Here is a 20,471-nt window from a genome sequence, read left to right as displayed (position 1 = left end):
TACACGACTTGATTGCCTGAAAACAAGGGGAAAGAAGGTCCTACACAAATCTGTAAGTTAGAAGATCCCAAATCCAAATCTAGTTAATTTCTACTTTTCTTAACATTTCCATGAATTCAGGAGAGTTCATCCAGTACCTGATGCTCCTGCTCTCCAAAGCAGTTTAGCTGTCTAATGCAGACATGCCTTGGTTGCAGACATCTTACGTGAGAAGACTGGCAGCAAGACATCTTGTTCCGAGATGAGTTTGCACCTGGAATTGCCAGCTGCTGTTACTAGTTTTAAACAGTTACCGTGGGATGCAAGGTCATGCTGCTGCAGAAGCTGTTGGAGCAGCTGGCGAGAACAGGACAGACACAGCTAGTGGCTTTGACTGCTCTCAAAGTCAAGGGAGCTACAGTCATGGCCAGCTTCTTGGTGCAGTACTATGACCTGTCAAACACAGGTCTGTTCCAAGTCATTGAGGACTTAATGGGTTAGAATCAAAACCACCAGTAATGGTCCAAGAGCATTTGAGTGCCTCAAAATGAATTTGCCTTGTGAGCTGTAGTTCAGCATGGACACAGCACCTTCCTTAAAACTGGGGTTGTGTTGTACTTCTTCCTATGTCATAAAAAGACTTCATGTGATGAATTCAAATGATTTACTGCTAATATAAAAATGCTAAACTCTTTCTTGCAGAAAATTGTCCCACAGAGGCAGACCAAACAGTGCATTAAAGCACTCTTGAACCTAGGTAGAGTTTTCAAAAAGTGATATTCATGGTGACGGTGGCAGAGGGAGCAGCATCCAGTTGCTGTATCATTTCACCCCATTGTCCCAAAAGCTGCATTTCCTGCTTGAATAGTAATAAACAGAAAAAACCTCTTTGTTCCTGCTAATGACTGCTGGCTTTCACACAAGTTCTGAGTTTATTGAGCATAAGTGTTCAGTGTTTATTTTCAAAGGTGGTGACATTCATCCTTTGACAACATTTTGTTGTAATGGCTTTATTCTGTTACAGTGAATTGTGGGTGGAGGTGCAATCATTTTGTCAGCTTGACACTGTGGTGAAGGAAAGGCAGCACAATAGCTGAATGTTGGAAAAGTGTGTTTTGACTGACTGGTAGAACACACTACAATACAGCTAATCAGGGAACAGTGTCCCCATATAAACACAACCTCACAAAGTTGCATTTTTATGAATGAGTTGCTTTATGTGATTTTCCACTGCTTTTCTCCTGGTGTGGTAATGTACTGCTGTGCCAAAAACCTGAAAAGCATTTGTTCTGATCTGACAGGGGGACTTGCTGGTGAATGTGTTAGAGGCTTAGTCCACAGAGGATACTTATTACAAGTCCAGGTGGGAACTCTTGGTTCTGTAGACAGGCTTTTAACTCTGCAAGTGCACTGTTCATTCCCTGGCAGCCACGACTATAGCTGTCACATTTACATTTACATCTGCACAGTTGGCTCACACATTTGCTTAGGTGTAAGAAGCAACATAAAAGAAAAGCAGTAGCAGGTCACGCCCAAAGCATTTTACTGTCAGCCATTGAGAAATCTAGTGGTGTGAACTGGGATTTCAGATGAGCCAAAGGGAGTTAGGTAGGTGTAACACTAAGCAACATGTGCCCTCTGGCTAACATTGATTTAGCATTTTGCACACAGTTAGTTCCATTTTCTATGGTGTGAAAGTTGCAACGTCACTGCCAAGATTTTTAGATGCCAAAGCAGATCTAAGCCATGGCTGGAAGCATGTGTATTTGAACTAGGAGTGAACAAAACCTTAATTTGGGCTAAGAGCTAATTTCAGATTAAGGAGTTGGCATGCTGTTGTTTGCCCCAGAGGCTGCTATTCAAACAGATCAGTTCTGCTGTCAAAAGGTTGGCCAGATTTTTGATTGCATGATAGTAATGGCTCTATGTTAATTAAGAGTGGGAAAATGCCAGATCCTTTAATTGAAGGAAGTAGGTTGGCATGTAATTGTCTCATAAAAGATTTGAAACTATTTCCTTATATTCCCTGCATTTTGCTTCATATTTGGATAATTGTTCCTTTCATAATTTCAAATTACATTAACAAATGCATAGGAGGAACATCAAAAGCAAAATTATAGAACAGTATATGTATTTTGGGTACTTATCACAAGAAAAGGAAAAGTTATTATCCACCCTGAGGAAGAAGACACTTCTCCAGCATTTGGCTAGTTCTTAGCCATATATGAATTCATATTTTTAGCTTTCTGCCTTCATCTCCCTGAGAAGAGTTATCTAGTCTGGAAAACATATCAGCAGTGCTGAATTACAAGAAAGAGGGCCTTCAAATCATAAGCAGCTGTATTTCAGTGCATGACCCTGGTGCTGACTGGCTTCACACTGGTAGCAATTCAGGCCCTTGGAGCACAGGTGGTGCCTCTTGGCTTAGAACATGCCTTCACATGGCACACCAGGCAGGTGATCTGCATTGAATTAAGAAGGGGTGTTTAGGTGAGCCCCTCAAAAATATCACTAAGAGGCTTCATTTATTGTGACAAGAGCTTGGACTGTCTGTCTCTTACTGTGGTTGCCATAAAAGAAGTCTGATGGGTAACAGGGAGTGTACTATGAGGCTGCTGCAGAGGCAAGGTAGGAAATAGTGTGGGGAAGCAGAGCTGTGTTAAATAATTAACTGTGAAGGAACTGGTGCTTACTGGGGTGTCTGGTAGTTTTTCTAGCTGTTTATCATTGTCCATAAGAAATTTTATCCTAAGGCTTTTTGTTTTTAACTGTTTTGTGCTACTTCAAGAGAACTTATTAGTCTGTCAGATACATGCTTGAATAAGGAATTAAAGATTTTTTGAAACAGTAAGGCTGTGGTTGAAAAAATTAGTCTCTAGGCCCTTAGCACTGCATTTACACTTAGAAGAAAGTGCTGCTCCTTCAAGGCTGTTTTCTTCAGTTAATTTTGTGGGTACCTAGAGATTGCTTTTTACAGCAAGTCATGCTCTCCCTTGTGTGGTGAAGATCACTGTGTAACTAACTTCAGAGACCAAGTCTTCAGCAGGTCTCTTTCTGAGGTACTTCTTCTGGGACAGCATATTCCTTGTACCTCTGAGAAAGAGAGAATGCAAGTACAACATTTTCTGGGAAATAAAATGGATGAGCAGTTGCAGAGGATCAGATCAGTGTATCAATTTGTACAACACCATGGCTTTAAATGTTTTGTGGAAAAACACCAAGAGAAGTGTTGTTGGTATCTCAACACCTGATTATTGTTTTAAAGTTTAGGTGTTACTTCCTAGGGGGGTGAATATAAGCAGAGGAGCAAACAGCACTTTAAACAGTTTCCCAGCAGTCTGGCTCCTAAGCAGCCTCTGGCCATGTCCACTGGGATCTTCTGGGAACCATAATGCATTGCCAGGTGCCTCTTAGTAAAGAAGTGTCTTGCCAGCTTGTCATCCAGCACCCAGGACTTCAAGAAATGCCCTGGGTAGCATGCCTGGTGTTACCCTGGGACAAACCACAGAAGCTGTGTGTGAGCACTCCTCTCAATCTTAATTCTGTAGTGCACTGTGTCAGCTGGTACCTGCATAAACAAATGTATTCTAAGCTGTTCCAGCATGTGGCTGGGCATTAAATCCTAGAATGGCAAGTAAGGCAGAAAAAGTCCTTAGTGTGCTGCATTGTCAGAGCTAGTATCTTGCAAGGGTAGGTCACAGCCTGGCACTAAGCTCTCAGAGTGGGTCATGAAGCCTGTGTCTTTAGTTGTACTTTTCAGTAGTAGTGTTATCTGTGCCTGTCCGAGTGGCTGGAGCAGTCACCTGCTAGGGCCAGTCTGAGGTGTTGTTTCCTGCTCTCAGATGGTGGTAATTCTGTATAGCAGAAGGCAGGGTCCCCAGTTGGGTTTTGAGAAAACAAGTGTCCCACCTGTCTTGGGTGGGATTGTGAGCTAGATGTGCAGCTGCTGGTGTTCATCAGACAAAATTCTGTGCAAGTTTTCTTTGAGCATCTAAGTACTGTTTTGGGCAACTATAAAGACATGCTGGAACTGGTCATGCTGAAAGAGATTTTGTTGGCATTTCAAATTAATTAAGTGCCTTAATTGCAGGAGGGGGGCTTGCTGCTTCATATTTAAAATGTTATTTTTTAAATAGCTTTTTTCTGTGGCGTCAGCAGGCCACTAGAAAAGTGATAACACGTTAATAGTGTAACAGCCATATTATGTGATAAGTGTTTATATGCCATCAAGTGTGCAAACATTTGATCGTGTACATGAGAGAGCTTTTCTTTTGCAGTCATTGGTCTCAATTTTTCCATTACATTCTCTCATTTTCTTTTCTAGCTTTACTCACAGACAAACCTCCAAAGCCATTGTTCCCCATGGAGAACCAGCCAACTGTTATAGATGTCCAGCTGGGTAAGTCCCCTTCTGGGAATAATAGATCCTAAACTTCCACTCTGGTAGCAGATGGGAAAAATTGAAAGTGGTAAGGAAAGTTTAATGGTACTGTTACTACAAGCAAATCAATTTGCAGTTTCTCATTTATAACTGTAGAATTTACTGTCATGGCAATTTAAGGGAATGAACTTGTGTAATGTCAGGGGATGGCAGTGCTAATTGGTTACATTAGGTGTTAAATATAAAACACCACTGCTCTTTTTAATACATGATTGATACACGAATACATGTCTACGTGGGTGCTGCATTGATCAGTTGATGTTCACCTCCCTATGTAGACAAATATTCTCGTAAAAGAAGTGCTGACTTCTTTCAAAGTTAATGTAAAACTGCATTTCAGGTTGTTGTGAGTGGTTACCAGAAAGGGCTTTTGACTGAAATGTTGTATGCTTTTCTCACTCCTGTTATGTGTTGTTCTGTGAATGTGTATCTCTGCATCTCAGCTAGCAGCCTGTGTTTATTCTCATGTTGAGAAATTATAATGTAAGAGTTCTGCTAACTATGGAGAACCGTGGGGCATCTTGGTGCTGAGAGAACGGATCAGCTTTGAAGTTCCAGAGTTTTTATTTCAGTGACTTGAAAATAGATTTCTATGTTTGAGAGGCAGAATTTGAGTGGTTGTTGAGGACTGTGGAGCTATGAGCTTAAATTATAAGAGATGTGTTGCAGAAATGGATTATTCACTCTATGCTGAAGCTGTGTCACTATCCTTCTTGATCTTGACTCTCTTCTTCCTTTTATACCCAAGTTAGCTAGGATTCATTGGTGGAATAGTGTTTAAAGGCAGGGTCAGAATGAAACATATTAAGTGGGCTGATATAATTGCTGTAAAGCTATTTGTTTTTGTGAACCCTACAGAGTCCTTGAGTTGAGTACAAAGGCACATCCTTGTTCTGAAACAAGATGCCTAGCAGTTTCAGTGAATTACTTAAGATGCTATGAAATATTTTAAAACTGGGCTTGAATTCTTAAATGTGATTGTTGGATCATGGTGAAAATATGAATAATTTGTGACCATAGTTAATCTTAAAGATAAGCTTTCTCTCAAATTCCTGAAATTACTTGGGAATCTGTAAGGACTTGCACATGGAAGCCAGTAGTAGATGAGGGAAGCAGTCAATGCCAGATGAGTTCTGCAGTCAGTCACATCTGTGCATGTCCAGGTTTCCCTTCACTGGACTCATGTATCTGTGGCTGAGCAGAAATTTGACCTAAAGCAGGGAAGGTGAAAAATGGGCTTGACGTCATAGTCAAAAGCCTAGTAGAATTAACAGCAAAACACAGTAATCAAAGTTTGAATAATCCCAAAAGGCTGAATTAATTATCCTGGTCCAGCTTCTTAAAAGTCAATGTTCTAATGACTTCCTTTGGGAGCAAACTGTCCCTGCATACATCTGTGTTATAAAGGCACTCACAAAGTGCACATCTTTGTTTCCTGCATTTTTTATTCCATCTTCATTTTCTCTTTCAAGTTCCCCTGTTCCATCAGCACAATGTTGTTTTTGCGCTAAATTCCTTCTTTTTTCTGCATGAAAACATTTTGTTCTGACTTATTAAAAAGAGGTTTGATTTTAAAAAAAATGAAAACAAACAAATCCCCTTCTCTCCTTGGAGAGATGGCTCAGTAATAGGATTTCAGAATATTTCTAGAGGGAAATAGAAATCTTGCATCTGTATATGCTGGGATGTAATCCCTTGGTTGTCCCCTAAGATTAGGGTATTTACATATGGTGCTTTTTTTCTGCTATGCTGATGTGTTTGATTATTACCACTAAACCATATTCATATTATGTGTAAATGTTAATGCTTACAGAAGAACCTGAACTTATTTCTTTAATATACAATGAAGTTCATTGATTTACCTCTTGATTTTAAATGGCAACTAGAGCTAGAAAATTCTCAGCATACCTTCATCTTGTGCAGACCACCTGCAACTTGGGGCTGAGAGGCTGTGTTGACTTCTGCAGGGTGCTGCAGATCCTCAGTGTGTGCTAGAGCTTTGCAGGAAAGTGAATATTTGATTGCAACAAAGAAACAGAGGAGAAAGTTCTAAGTAGGGTCATCTACTGGAATACTTGTTAAGCTCTGAGAAGTTTTGAACAAGTGACATTCTTCAGTATTTCATTGGAAATCAAAGCAAAGTCACCCAGTAAGTCTTCTAGTTCAGTGGTTGTGGAAGTATGAGCATGCCACTAAACCACAAAAGAAGTAGGAGTTTAATCCATCTACTCATTCTGCAGAGATTATTTTAGATTTCTCTTGGAAAACTACTCTTTAAAGAAATAGCTGTATTTGCTCTATAAGCAGAGGAGATTAATTATTTACTCTCTTTATCCTTAATAATTAACATAATGCAATGCAAAATCTTCCTAGAACTCTAGGCAGTGGCCTAGCTATTTAGTGGCTTACTTGACCTGATTGCAGACGTCACTATTCACCTTTTGGCTTTCAGCCTTTGTAAGAAGATTCACATGAAAATAGGTATGCACAATTCTTATTGACAGTGGATAAAAGTGTTCCTTCAGGCTTCAAACATGGCCCAGAGTCTGCCTTGTTCTTCTTAGGGAGCATGAATGTACTTTTTGCTTTTTCTGTTTTCCTTTGGAATATGACACAGATCAAAACCAACTCTGTCAAGGTTAGAGAAAAGCAGAAACTAGAACTTGCTTCTTTCTTGTTTTCTGTGTTTGCTTGTGCTGGAGAAACAGAGCCAGAGAAGAGGGTTGACAGGAAGACAAAAGAGTGTCCCAGAGGACGAGAGAAACTGTTCAAAACAATTTCACTGTCTTGGATGCTTTAGCAGGTCAGATCATCACTTCATCTTTGGACTGACCTAGAAAATAATTACAGCTTTTTTATTTGTTTTAATTTGCTGCTGCTTTTTCATAAAAAACAAAACTAAAAATACCCATTGTTTATTGTAGCTCTTTTCATTGGGATCAGCAAAATTCCTGATTACATAGTAGGCCATGTATTTCATCTTACTATATCTTGGTTTTAACAAATAATTTTTATTTGTACTATATAGTGTATACTTTTGCAAGCATATTATTAATATGATAATATCATGCCCTTCCTGAAAAAAGGTAACCCAGATTTGTCTTCATGACATTGAAATAAAATTTGATAGTATGAGCTATAATATGTATAGGTCTTCTGCCCAGGAGATGGTGTGGCTTTAGCAGAAAGCCCTGAAGATTGCACATGAAAAGTTTTGTGCCATAACTCCTACAAACTCTTTGTAAAATGTGACTGTCTCCCTTGTAAAGCTCTGTGTGAATTTAATAGAGCTTATGCCACTGTGATTGAAAGTAGTCGTTTGAAGACCTGTTGTGTTTTTTTTAGAATAGGAACTTGCTGTTGCTTTGATTTGCCATATAAAGCTAAGTGTGTATATGGATAGTTCATGCCAAATCCCTGAGGTCAGAGAACTCCTTGTGTGATTTAGAAAAGTAAAAATCAAAACCGTGGTCAGAAGTCTTGAGGCTGTGGTGCAGTAAGTTTTAGAGATCTATCTTCACGTACAGCTGTTCTGACAGTAAGTGGAACATGCCGTACACATAATTCTGCTGATTTCTTCATTTATTTTTTTGAGCTCTTTCCAGCTAACCTTGTTCACTCTTTGGGCTTTGAGAATGTGGAAAGAAAGATAACCAATTTTCCATATTTTGATTACATGATGATAGAGTAGGTTTCTCCTCTCAACTAGCTCCTTTGCGCAATTCTGGTAGCATCAAGGAGCCAAAATCTGATTGATCCATAAGTAGCTGTGAGTTACTGCACTGCCAGCTCTCAGCTGGTGTAAAAGCAGCATGTCAGGGGCATAAGGATTTGTGGAAGAAAGGAAGCACAGTTGGGCTCTGCTGATCCTTGGCTGGACAAGGATCTGTAAGGATCTTGTAGGAGTTGCATCTAGTCTGTGTATAAGCAGCTCCCAGAGTCTAGCTTTACATTTATGTGTTCCACAGAGTATCAAAAATACAATATCAGAATAGAAACTAAATCTATTAATTCTGTACAATGTATTGCAATGAGCGCAATTTTAACTTTATCTCTTATGAATTAGTTGTTACTGGAATTAACATTTGCATGTCTGTGTCTATATTAATGGAATATATCATTTATGTATCATATGCTTTGTTTTCAGGCACTTACTTAAGAAATATAACAGGAGTCTTAGAAAACAAAACAAGAAACATCTATGTTAATTCATTTACTGAACAGATAACATTTCAAGGGGTTTAACTCACTTTTATTGTGGTAGTTTCTCTGCTCCTAAAGATGCTGAGGAAAGAAGACACATAGTTCATGAGGATTCTAATTTTTCCTAATAGCTGATCTATTAAGAAAGATTTTTGTTTCTAGATTTAACAGTGCAATTCCTTGGAACTAGATATTAAGTAGATCAATAGAGCTACTGTAAAAAAACTGCAAGAGAATATACAAAATTACATCTGCTAACAGGCATGGGAATGAAATAAAAATAGTTTTAGAAAAAAAAGAAAGTCCTTTTTGTTTGAAGCACTGACTGTAAGAAGTGAAAATCCACACATTTGTGGACTTTGTTAAGATACTACATTTTCCGTCCAGTCTGAATTTTCATTGAGACCCCACTTTTTGTCTTAAAAATTAAAAATGCAGATTGTTGGGTTTTTTTAATTCTTTAAGATCTTTCAGAGACATCAATTTCACACCAGGCCTGTCTATTCAAGACAATCCAGCAGTGTCTACCATTGCTGATTTGCTGATTATATAATGCTTTTTTCATATTTGGACATAAAGGTATTTGGTAAGTATCTTAGTTGAATAGGGTGGTGATCTTTGAAAATGCATACAGAAATTTTGAAATGTAAAGTAATTCAAATGAAGCAAGTGATTTGAAAGCAACTTGGGAAGGAATTTTTATTGGTGTGTTTGCAGGTTGAAACTCTTCTCTGGTCAGTCCTCCAAGTGTTGTGCATGTCTTTTCATTTGCTCTCTGATGAAATGCTCACATATGATAGTTACTCAAGAATGCAGCAGGTCTGTATGAAAACCAGGTACTTTAGATGAGCGTAGCTACATGCCACCCTTCTGCCTGCCTTTTCCTCAGCTTCCACCAAGGGCTTAGCAGAAGCTCTCATGTGGAGATCTCTGTTTCTGTGAACTGGGCCAAATCCAGAGCTTTGCACCTCTCTAAGGTCATCAGCTCTATCTCCCTGTGCTGCTCCTGGTCCCTCTGTTCATCTGGGGTAGCACAGAAGAGACAGACCTTGAGGAATCAAAGGTGACCTGACCCACATGGGCCCTGAGTGAGCAGAGGCTGAATTGAGAGAAAGATTAAGCTGAGACCAAAAAGGGATGTCTGAGAACAATTAATATTAAAGATAGATGGCAAGGAGATATGGTTGGAGATATTTTTATCCCCCCCATTCCCACTTTTTCTGTTGGGTTTTGGAGTTCTTGTCACTGTGTGTGAAACGTGGTGGCTGCCCCAAATACATGATTGCAAGGAGTTCTCAGAGTCGAGCAGGAGATGTGGGCATACAGCGTGCTGGGGTTTTGCAGCTGATGCCTGAGTTGCTACAGAACATGTTCAGACTTACTCTTCTGAAAGCTTACAGCCTGATTAGACTCTGGAGGATTTTCCTGGGAATGTCTTGTGTAGAGTCTATTCACTGTGAAATTGCACATCACTTAGGGTGAAAAAAGGGGGACAGAAGAAAGGTAACATCTTTTCTCCCTGCTTCTCTTCACCCATTCTGTGAGAATGCCTGACATTTTTTAATGTAGATCCTTCCCCCTTCCTGCCTTCCAAAATTAAAAAGCTCTAATTAAGATAATTAAAGAATATCTCATCTTTGATTTCACCTAACAGATCAATCATAAGCAAATGAAATCAGTCTTATAAAGAACAGCCTTGATAGGAAATGATATTACCTATATTTACACTGTACTACTTCTGGCAATACAATTTTTTAGTGTTAAATCCAACTTTTTTAAGATACTTTTTTCCTGTGAGAATAGTCTGTAAATATTACCCCTGTAATATAGTCTGTAAATATTATTTATAGTAATTTAAGTGGGATAGTGGCTTGAGGTGCCCCATTCAAGTGCTTAAATTGTGCACTGAATGCCCTACAGAAAAGAGACTAAGTTGTCCATAGACGCTCAGTTGCTCTTTATTTGGGCAAGGCCTGAGTGTGGGGTGGGTGACAGTCTTGGCCCAAATCATATCTTACTGCCTTATTTTGTCTCGGTGTAATAACCCCTAGCCCCATAGCAGGGATCTAGGTCTGTGTGCTCTCAATGGAGAGCATAGGGGAGATGGGACTGAAGGCAGAGAGAGCACGTGGCTGGTGCCCCCTCCACCCCAACACCAGCAAAAATTTGAACCCCTCCAGTTCTCCACACGCTGCACCTTCAACTCGCAGCATGTCTCCCTTGCAGTGTTGCTGTCTGGAGGAGCAAGCTGGTACCCTTGCTGTTGTCTCCTCAACACCTCCTTCCAGATGTCCAGGGCTCTCCACTGTATCCGTCTCCTCCCACAGATGAGCTTGGAGATCACATCTTCCCACAGGAGACTAAACCTCATACACTATTCCCCTCTCTTCAAGAGGTTACAGACTTGCTATGTCATCATTTCACCCCAGACTTGGTGCTGAATAATAATTTCCTCCTAGCAGTGCAGACACTATTACCCAAAACGTCATGATCCTGCAGAGAAATAAATGAAGGAGCAATTTTCACTGGGAAATGAAGGGATACTGGGTGTATATTCTTTAGGACCTGCCTTCCTCTGCAGTGCAAGGGATACAGCTCCACAGCTATTTCAGCCATCTGTGCCTGTGTGAAAGGAGGCAGGATTTGCATCTCTTGCAATCATTTTGTACTAATCTGCAGGGAATATTAGAGACAAATTGTCTGACATTTAGGTTTAGAAGTAGTTCCCTAAATACCCTAAGTATATTACTGCTAATGCTTTGATGCTAATTTAGTATGTTGTTAATATCCCTGCTTCTCTCAGGGATAATGGTGAAATGCTGGATTTCAGAGACTTGAGGCTGGAATCTCTTGTTTGGCAGGTGTAAATCCACAGTTGTTTTGCCTTTTGTGTGGTTAATCCAGATTTACATCTCTGAGGCAGAGAACATTTTATCTGCAGACTAATTTTTTGTTGTTTTAATGGACTTGGAAAGATAAGGCCAAATTCTGGCTACTGATCCATGTTTTGTTGGGATCCATGGGATGGGCAGAGATATGTCAGAAAGGAAGATTTGATGCTTTCCAAATTTTTCTTTTGTACTTCTATAAGTAATTTATTGTTTATGTTGGTTTCAGTCGTTATTAGATCAATCTTATACATATGCTGAGGACAAAATGACACTGCCTTTATAGAAGAAAAAACAATGTATCGATGTCAGATATCCTTGCAGTTAGGTTTGAAACAGTTTAGCTTAATCTGTTGGGTTCTTTCTCTTACAAGAAAGTAGTAAAGAAGAAACTCCAGTATGGTGCGGTTTAGAGTAGTTCATCAGCACGAATCCAAGGCCATGAGCTAATTTATGATGCTTGAGGATGCCTCAAATCCTCTTGCACCAGTAAAACTTTCTCTGAAAGTGGTCACTGTTGTGTGGGGAGTGTCCAGAGCATTCATTTTTAGCACTTTGCTAGGACTAAACTGTCAATAACAAACACAACCATCACTTCAGCCACTACAGATGTGCAGCTATGCTGAACTTGGCTGAAGGATCTCATCTGGTTTATAGATTTAGTGCATTTGACTTGTGTCTGAGAAATGGGCACAAATTGTTTCTGCAAAAATGTTCAGCCCACAGAACAGAAATTAAAAGAGATGGTCTTAGTAGAGAGAAGGGGATTAGGACTGTTGATAAGAGCTGTGGTTTCTCTAGTTCTGCTAGAGTTCTCTTGACCAGTTTTCTATCTCCTCTTTTAAAGTAAGGGTGGTACTTCTCTAGCTTCCAGGAATGTTGTGACAATAATATCACCTCATATTGGGGCAGTGCTCTAGAAGGGTAAGAAGGAATACAAATAGGGCAGGGTTTGACCTAGAATTTTCCTCAGGGACCTTGCCTTTCGTTTTCTGAGCCGGACTGCAAGCTGAGACATCTGACCACACAGTCTGCAGACATATGCTTTTGTGCATTGAAAGTCAGGCAATACTAATTTTCTAGAAAAGAGAACCACAGGGCAAAGTTTGCACCATTTTCTGTGCTAGTTAGAAATGCTGTCACTGAAAGGAATTTGTGTTCTGCCATTTTACGTTCTCTCTGCAGTGTTTGTTGTATGAATGAGTTATTAGGCTGTGAATGCCTCATATATTCTGTAAATTACAGAGTAGAAACATTCAGCACTACAATTTTGACCTTTTCAGCATTCTGTGATTTGCTGGGCATGGCATTCCACATCTCATGTTTACAGCCTCACTAAAATGTAGGGATCAAGCTGAGTGGGCAAACAGTCAAAATACACTGGGCTACAAAAGGTCAGGGTCATGCATCACAGTGCCCACTGTTCAGTGGGCAGTAAAGATGAGAATCTAGACTAACCATTCTCCTGAGTTTTCCTTCCTCACTGCAAAATAATAGAAGATTGTGCTTTGTAATCTGTTCCAAAGGTGACAGTGCAGAAAATGAAGAGTGATGGTATAATTTTTTTTCCTTGAAATTTCAATATCGTGATGTCATGACCTTAAAGGCCGTGAAAATCAAAGCTGTTACAGTCCCTCCAAAGAAAAGAGATGGAATTCTGCTTACCAAATCTTTGCTTCGTTTAATCCATGGTTTTTTTTTTCAACTTCATTCTCAATACCCTTGCGTTTTTCTCTATCCCACAGAAACAAATAGCTTGTATTAGGTAATTGAACTTTGACCATTGAAAACTAGGTTTATTTACTGTACTCATGTTGGACATTTCAGTCCAATGAAGACCAAACGAAAGAGAGCCAAAACAAGATTTGTCTTGAAATGAAGAAATGGCTTTATTACCTACTGAAGACACGGTACATGACTTCTCAGTGCCTGTAATCAGCTGAAAAGTAAAAACATACAAAGCAGTAATATGTGGAAAGGCAGCTGAGAGACACTATTTTCTATCACACATTTTTAGTTTAACAGACCAGCCTCACAGTAAATGATTACTGTAAATTTCTAGTACTGAATATGTTTTTGTTATCTGCTTATAGTATATGGGAATAAAATGCTTGGTCCTAGTCCCATGAACAAATGAATATGATTAGTCATGAAAACATCCACTGAGATTTCTTTGCAGTCAGGTGTATAGTTACCTCACCTCAAAGGAGCCTGGGATTAAAGACTGAATTATTTGTCTAGCTCAAATATAAGTGTCAGTGATGGTCTTACAACTCTGCATTAGTTAGAAGGCATGAGTAAAATTCATTTTATATCAAGCAGCTACTAAACTGTAAGTGAGCTGCACATGCCCCTGCGATTGTTTCAGTGCTAAAATTTGCAAATGGTGCTACATGCTTTAAAGGTCAAGTGCTACATAATCCTTTGGAAACTTGAAGCATTTTCCGTGTTTCCCTGATCAAGCTCCGTGTTTTGAGTTGAGAATTTAAATACCTAGGATTGCAGAAATTTATTTTAAAAAACCAAACAAGCAAAGCTGGTGTGTTGTGCTTTTTCACTGCTAGTGAGCTGGGTAAATAATAGCAAATAATGTATTCTGTGAATTTTGTCACTTTTTATGAAGAGAAGGATTGTTCATGTGGATCTTTCTTCAAATACCTTTTGCAAATGCTTCTGGACTTGACACTATTTTGAATAGTTTGTTGCTAAGCCCTGAATATACAGGATTTGAGAAGTTAAGCTGCTTTGATTGGGCAGGCTGATCAAATCAAGCTTTCTGTTTCCTGATTGCATTACCGTTAACTCTTTTAAATAATTTCCTGATCTGCATTGATGAATTTGAAATCAAATTTATAGATAATATTCTGCAAGTTGTTGATATTAATAAACATTGAAGGCATAAAACTGCTTTGCTGGAACATTTGAGCATTTGCCCCAGTGAAGTGAATACATATGGAGTAAGCGGAGGGTTTAAATTGTAAGTGCAGTGGATATTTGTGGTTTAACTTCATCTGAATTCATCTGCCTTTCATGTTTTTTTGGAAACTAAGTTGCAGAGACTGCACCGTATGCAGTAAGAAATCAGCTTTACTAAGGATCACTGACCAAGTGCTTTTATTTAGGATTGTGGTTTAGCTTTTCTAAATATCATCTGGCAAAGCGAGTGCTGTGTAGATATCAAATTCCTAGTCGCACTGTGGGCACGTTGCCTCTGAGAAGGGATCTGTTGCACTTGAGCAGTTATTCAGAGGCAAGCAAGCATTCCCTCCATTTCAGGATTCCCAGCCCCAGCATCTCACAATCCAGCACATCCCTTCACAGCCAGACCTCTCTTTTATGAAAAGTCTCTTCAGTCAGAAGGCTCTTAAACTTGTGATTTCAAACACCTAAATTTTCAGCAAGCATTTGGGGGGTTATGACCCGTAGTTTTGCCTGTGAAAAATCAAACAGGAATTCTACAGGCAAATTACAACATGCAGTGTATAACAGGCAGGCTTGTCTTAGATGATTTTAGAATAGCTTTTTAAGAAGTTAAGTCCTCTCTGGGAATTAGTAAGTGTTTTATTTTCTATGCCGATTTTGTATCGAGTCCTTGGTTCACACCTGTCTTGTACAATGCCACTGGTGGAGTAAGTTGTTTCACCAGTGTTTCTGCAAAACTGATCATGAAGTTTATTTTTTTTCTTTTGTGATATAAGGCTCATCTTTAACTTTTATGGGTGTATATCACTGGCTTGTTTCCTGTTCAACTGTTCTGTAACTTAGAGTCAAGCACTGAGATAAATCCCTTTCAGAGTTTCTAGTCATCTTGTTTCTAAGTTCACAATAACTAAAATTACAAAAATCTCTTAAATTGAAAGGTCTTTGAGGAATTGCTGCAGTAATCAGTATTTTCTAAATTGAGATGCTGTGATCTTACATAACCAGCTCAAAAGTGCATCATATTCAGAAACAATATTTTTAATGTTTAGGGAGCTCTCTTATCAGAAGTTGGGTGTATGTCAGCTTTTGGCACAGTGAAGATTAAGTGACAAATGGGAGTTGTTGAGGCTCTAAATTATGAACAGAGATGCTAGAGCAGCATTGAGATACCCAGGTCCGGTCTAGTTCTGGTATTCTGTTCTAAGACAAACCAAAGGTCTGTCTAGATAAGGTGTGTTTGGTCATGTGAAGAAGCACCTGTCTTTAATTTTTACAAAAAATGTAAAATAATTGCTGCCTTTTGCTTTTCCAAAACATGACATGACCTGATATGTTTGCTGTGTGGTGTTATACACTATTGTCACAGTGATGTGTCTTTTAAATAAATAAACAATTCAATTATATAAACTTGCAAAATTAAGATTATTATTATTATTGTTATTATTTCTAATTTGTGGTATAAGCAGGTCAGAAAAAGGACATGGCATCTTCGTGTCACTGGAAGGTCCAGAATTTTTTCATCATGTCTCAGAATAGAAAACAATTGTCAGAACATGATTTAAACTCAGAATTAGCTGATCAACCCAGGCTGATACCAGCAAACTTGAAACACTTAACCAAGCATGCAAGTGTCAATAAGCATGATGTCTCCTATAAGAAAGGATGCTTGGTCTCATGGTGACACTGTAGTGTTCCTGCTCTAACTCCAGCTAAATTTCAGTCTGTGAAGCTATTGTTCTCCTTTATTTTCCCCCTCTTTCTGATGGTATGAATAGGGTATATTTTGTTTAGATCCTTGGGAATTTGGGCTGTGTATGCAGGGGGGATTGTTTTTGTTGTTTTAATGCAAGCTAGAGAAGCTTCTTCCAACAGTTGGGTTTTTGTGGGTTTTTTAAATTGGACAATAATGAATGATTATCAGATCAAAAGTGGGCAACAAAACAGCTGGCATGAAGAAAAACTTGTATTTTCTTGCTATATCCCTGATTGAAATCACCAGTTTTCAAAGCCAATGCTGACTCTATGAATCTAATTTAGTTCCCACATCAACTCAGTTGAAGTGTAAGTGTAACTGGGAAGGAAGCAGACGCTCTTTAACATGATCTCTCAGCAAAATGCCACATCTGCTGTGTCAGACACATGAGTCCCACAAACACCTGTTTTAATAAACAGCCAATTTGCTAATGTTCAGTTATGCCCACAAACAGCATCTGTTTCTGGCCAGTTGTCTACCTGAATATAGCATCTTCTTAATCAGTGAAAGTGTCTGGCGTATAATGAGCCTGATTCATTTTCCAGCCAAAGATGGGAATCACCCGTTCTGCTCTCTACCCTTAATGTCCTTCTTGAGGGAACTGGTGGAAAACGGTGTCCTGGAGTAGTTCCTCTGTCCTTTCCCAGCAAGCAAAAGCAGTCATGGCTTTGATATATAGATAAAAATAAACACATTTTTAGAGTTGGGTGTTATTTAAATACTACATTGGCTGAATGGTAAGTAGTGATGGATCAGTGTAGCACCTTGGGCATTGCCACTGTGGATATCGCTTTAATATTGGCTCCAGAAAAGTGCCAAAACTTTTTTAGTGGGGTTGGATACTGGTGAGGGAGAAACAGAAACACCCTCCTGAAATCTGGCATTCAGCACCACCTTGTCAGCTAAAAGATGCCTGGACAGCTGATCCCTGCCAACCTTGCATCGTGCATTTCCAGTCCCTTGCACTTTTTGTCAATGAGCTTTGAAGAGAGCCTGGCATATGGGCAACAGGAAAGACTTACTGCACTCACTGTTCTTCCTCAGCAAAAATTTTGTATCTTTAGATTGAAATTTCAGATCTAATAATAAATTATATTTATAAAGGCCTATTGCTGTGTGTACAGCCTTACAATGCCCATAAAGGAGTAAATAAAACCATTACACAATCCCTAAATAATATCCTGCTTTCTCCTTTGAAGGAAACAGCCCAGTAGGAGAAATAGTGGTGATAGAGCTAATACTGTTTTTCCTTCCATACCTCTCTACTAACTATAGAGTTGCAGCAGAAGTGGATTCAGTGGCTAAACTGTTTTATTGATTTTTCTTATTAAATATTCCTAATGGGGTTACAATTGGAAACCATTGTACTAGGACAAAAATAAAGCAACTTCTTCTGACTTATGCCCATGCATGTAATAAGTAATAATAAATTGATGCAAACAGGCAGGATTGAGGGACAGAATGAAACAAAGCAATAAAATAGCAAGATTTTTGCGGTTTTAACCTTTCAGTTGCAGTAAAGCAGCTGACCTCCTACCCAGCCCAATAAGCTCAAACAACATACTAATATAGCTAAGGAGAAACAAATCTCTGACCCAGCAAAATTGAAGCTGTGACTTAAACCTTGCCATAAATGTTTGTAAGGCAATCTGTGCTGCTTGTTTACAGGGTACAGTTCCCAAATCTTTTATCCTCCATGGTAATTCTGCCCAGCAAATTGTACTTGATGGCAAATTAGATCAATGGAAGCCAATCCAAACAGCTTGTGGTTTGATTTATGTTTTATAGAAACTGACCTACCCAAAGTGCTAGGAAAACAATTTGGTTCTGTGGTGCCTGATTTAAAAAAAATGCAGTGAAGCTTATTATTCACCACTTATTCCTTCTTGCATTAAATTTTCAAACAGTGCAAACTCTGTTTGCTTAGTGTGAGATGAAGCAACAAGACTTTAAACTTAAACTCTGTTTGCTTAGTGTGAGATGAAGCAAGACTTTAAACTTCTGTAGCTAAGCACCCAGTAGTGGTACATGTATGTTTTGAGACCATAATGCACCATGACAAGAGAGGTCACTGGATAGAGGTAGGCAAAAATAAAATTAAAATTTAAATGAAAACAACTGAAGCCCTGGGACAAAATTGAAATGTTTATAATTTTTGAGACATCTGGGCTCACTGGGATTTTCTGAATCTCTCTCACCAAAGTTGCATATTAAGTACCTTGAAAGCAAGTGATGCAGCACAGAAGGGAGCTGGCTGCTTGCTGTGCACTGAGCAGAGACTATTCATTTCATCCATCATTCACAATGTGCTGCAGTACTTCCAGAACTTACTAAATGTATCTAATGTAGGGTGGAACAAGACCAAGAACTCTGTTTGCATTGTGTGCTCTGCTATCCCTCTACCTCTGAACTGAATGTGGTAAGGTGGTTTGTAATTGCTGGGTTTTGTAATATGGTTAATCCTATAGAACATTGTGTACCTGTGAACACTGTTTTTTAGGATACACAGAATTATGAGCTTTCAGAAGACTTTCATTTGGTATCTATAAATCACAAGATGACTTACCTATCAGACTCAAGGGGTTTTTTACCTTTTTTTTCGCGTAACTATAGATTCCACTTTAACTGTAGGTACATCATTAGAACTACACTTTGAAAAATACTATCCAGCTTCTCCATTTCCCAAAGAATATCCTACAGTGCCTATGCTGATGGATTTTTTTGCTTTGCATTTTATTAGTGAGTGAGTCAGATTGCAGGAAGTGGCAAGTATAGTTTCTGGCATCACAGGGCTTGGCTCTGGGGACTTGGGGTTTGAGCTTGAAACCTTTCAGATTCTTGGGATTTCCACCATTGCAGTTTCAGTCATCCATAGGAGATGGGTAAAGGAAATAGAGAAAAATGTTGTTCAGTGGCTTAAAGGAGAAAGTTGTGCCTGTGCACAAGCAAGGCTTACATGTAAGCCTTACAAGGCTTACAAGGGTGCATGTGGCAGGTTGGGTTCATTGGTTAGAATATTTGGGTTTGTTGCTTGAGCCCAGTGAACACTGTTGACATTGCGTTTAACTGCAGCAAACCAAAGCCCTGGAACTGATTTACCTTTGTATCACTGTGATACCAAGTGTTCCTTCTGTGTTGTTTCTGGCCTGCTATTCAGAGTTCCTGCATTACACAGCGTTTATTTTTGTCACACTGCAAGAGGTCAGGGGAAGACAGCTCCTAGTAGCAGAAAAAGTTCACTTAAGCTTTTGTTTCGGTCTTCTTTGAACATTGCTTTTTCCTTCTTTGTTTGCCACTTTCAGAGAAGAGAAGTCACTAAGTTGTATATCTTGCTTGCAGAGAAAAAGGTGAGGATTTGCACTTCCACTTGGCACACTGGGTGCCAGCTCTGCCCTGACCAAGCACCTAAATCACTGCAGTAATTGTGTGCACACGGGTCTCCTTTTATCTTTTGTAAAGTAGATGATGGACTTGTTGCTACAGAGAATGAGAAAATGACAATTTTATCCCATGACTTTCAAAGAGTCACTTTGGTCCATGCTCAAGAACAATCTTGCAGCCACAGCAGGGACTTAAGCTGAAGCAACTGTATCAGTCTGTGTAGTCTGCTATCAATAAGTGTGTGTCCAGGTCTGGATTATCTAAATTACTGACAGACAGAATTAACTTCAGTTTATTCAGTGATTAACTTTAGGAAATAATCTAAAAATTGAGATTTTTTGGGGGGAGGGAGGGCTATGGGGACTATAGTCTACAAATCCCCCTTCTGTCACCTCTTCCTGGGGGAGAGGAGGCTGTGGGGTCTGTTAGCTGGTGTCACTGGCTTCCACCATTCATGTGAAGCAACTGTAAAAAGACAGCTTTGTGGCACCTGCATCTTCTTGCAGCAGCCATCCTTTTATGTTTTAGTGTCTGATTGACTCCGTATGTCACATCAACCTGAGTTTTGAAAATCATTATTTTTTGCAGATTTTGTGCTCACCTTTGAGGACAGTATCTGTAGAAACCCAGCACATGCAGCAGGGAGGTTAATTCAGATTAATTTTATGGCAACTTCATTTCTCTGCTTGCTGTTCCTGTGCCTTGTGAGATTAAAATCAAACTTAAAAAAATCGTTTTCCAAAATAGAAAGCAAACAATGTTTTAGCAAGTCCGTACCCCATCATTCACTATTCAGACTTTGGACAATGGCAGCATTATGAAACTGTCTTATTAGTGAGTGTTGCTTCTAAATTTCTATATTCTAAGGATGGAAAGTGAAGCAGCTTTTTTCTGAAAAAAGAAA

At 39.2% G+C, this 20,471-nt stretch overlaps 1 protein-coding gene across 1 annotated transcript in view; it reads left to right on the top strand.

Moving 5' to 3' along the window:
- IL1RAPL2 (interleukin 1 receptor accessory protein-like 2) overlaps positions 1-20,471 on the top strand; it is a 326,988-nt gene that overhangs the window by 228,799 nt on the left and 77,718 nt on the right. The window contains exon 5 of the mRNA XM_009997109.1: positions 4,304-4,378. Within this exon, the coding sequence (XP_009995411.1) occupies positions 4,304-4,378 (75 nt within the window). The remainder of the gene's footprint in view (positions 1-4,303; positions 4,379-20,471) is intronic.

The sequence above is a fragment of the Chaetura pelagica genome, unplaced genomic scaffold (genome assembly GCF_000747805.2).
Source record: "Chaetura pelagica isolate M959 unplaced genomic scaffold, ChaPel_1.0 scaffold344, whole genome shotgun sequence".
Taxonomy (NCBI): domain Eukaryota; kingdom Metazoa; phylum Chordata; class Aves; order Apodiformes; family Apodidae; genus Chaetura; species Chaetura pelagica.
Note: the sequence above shows the minus strand (reverse complement) of the source record. Positions and strands in the feature narration are given on the sequence as shown.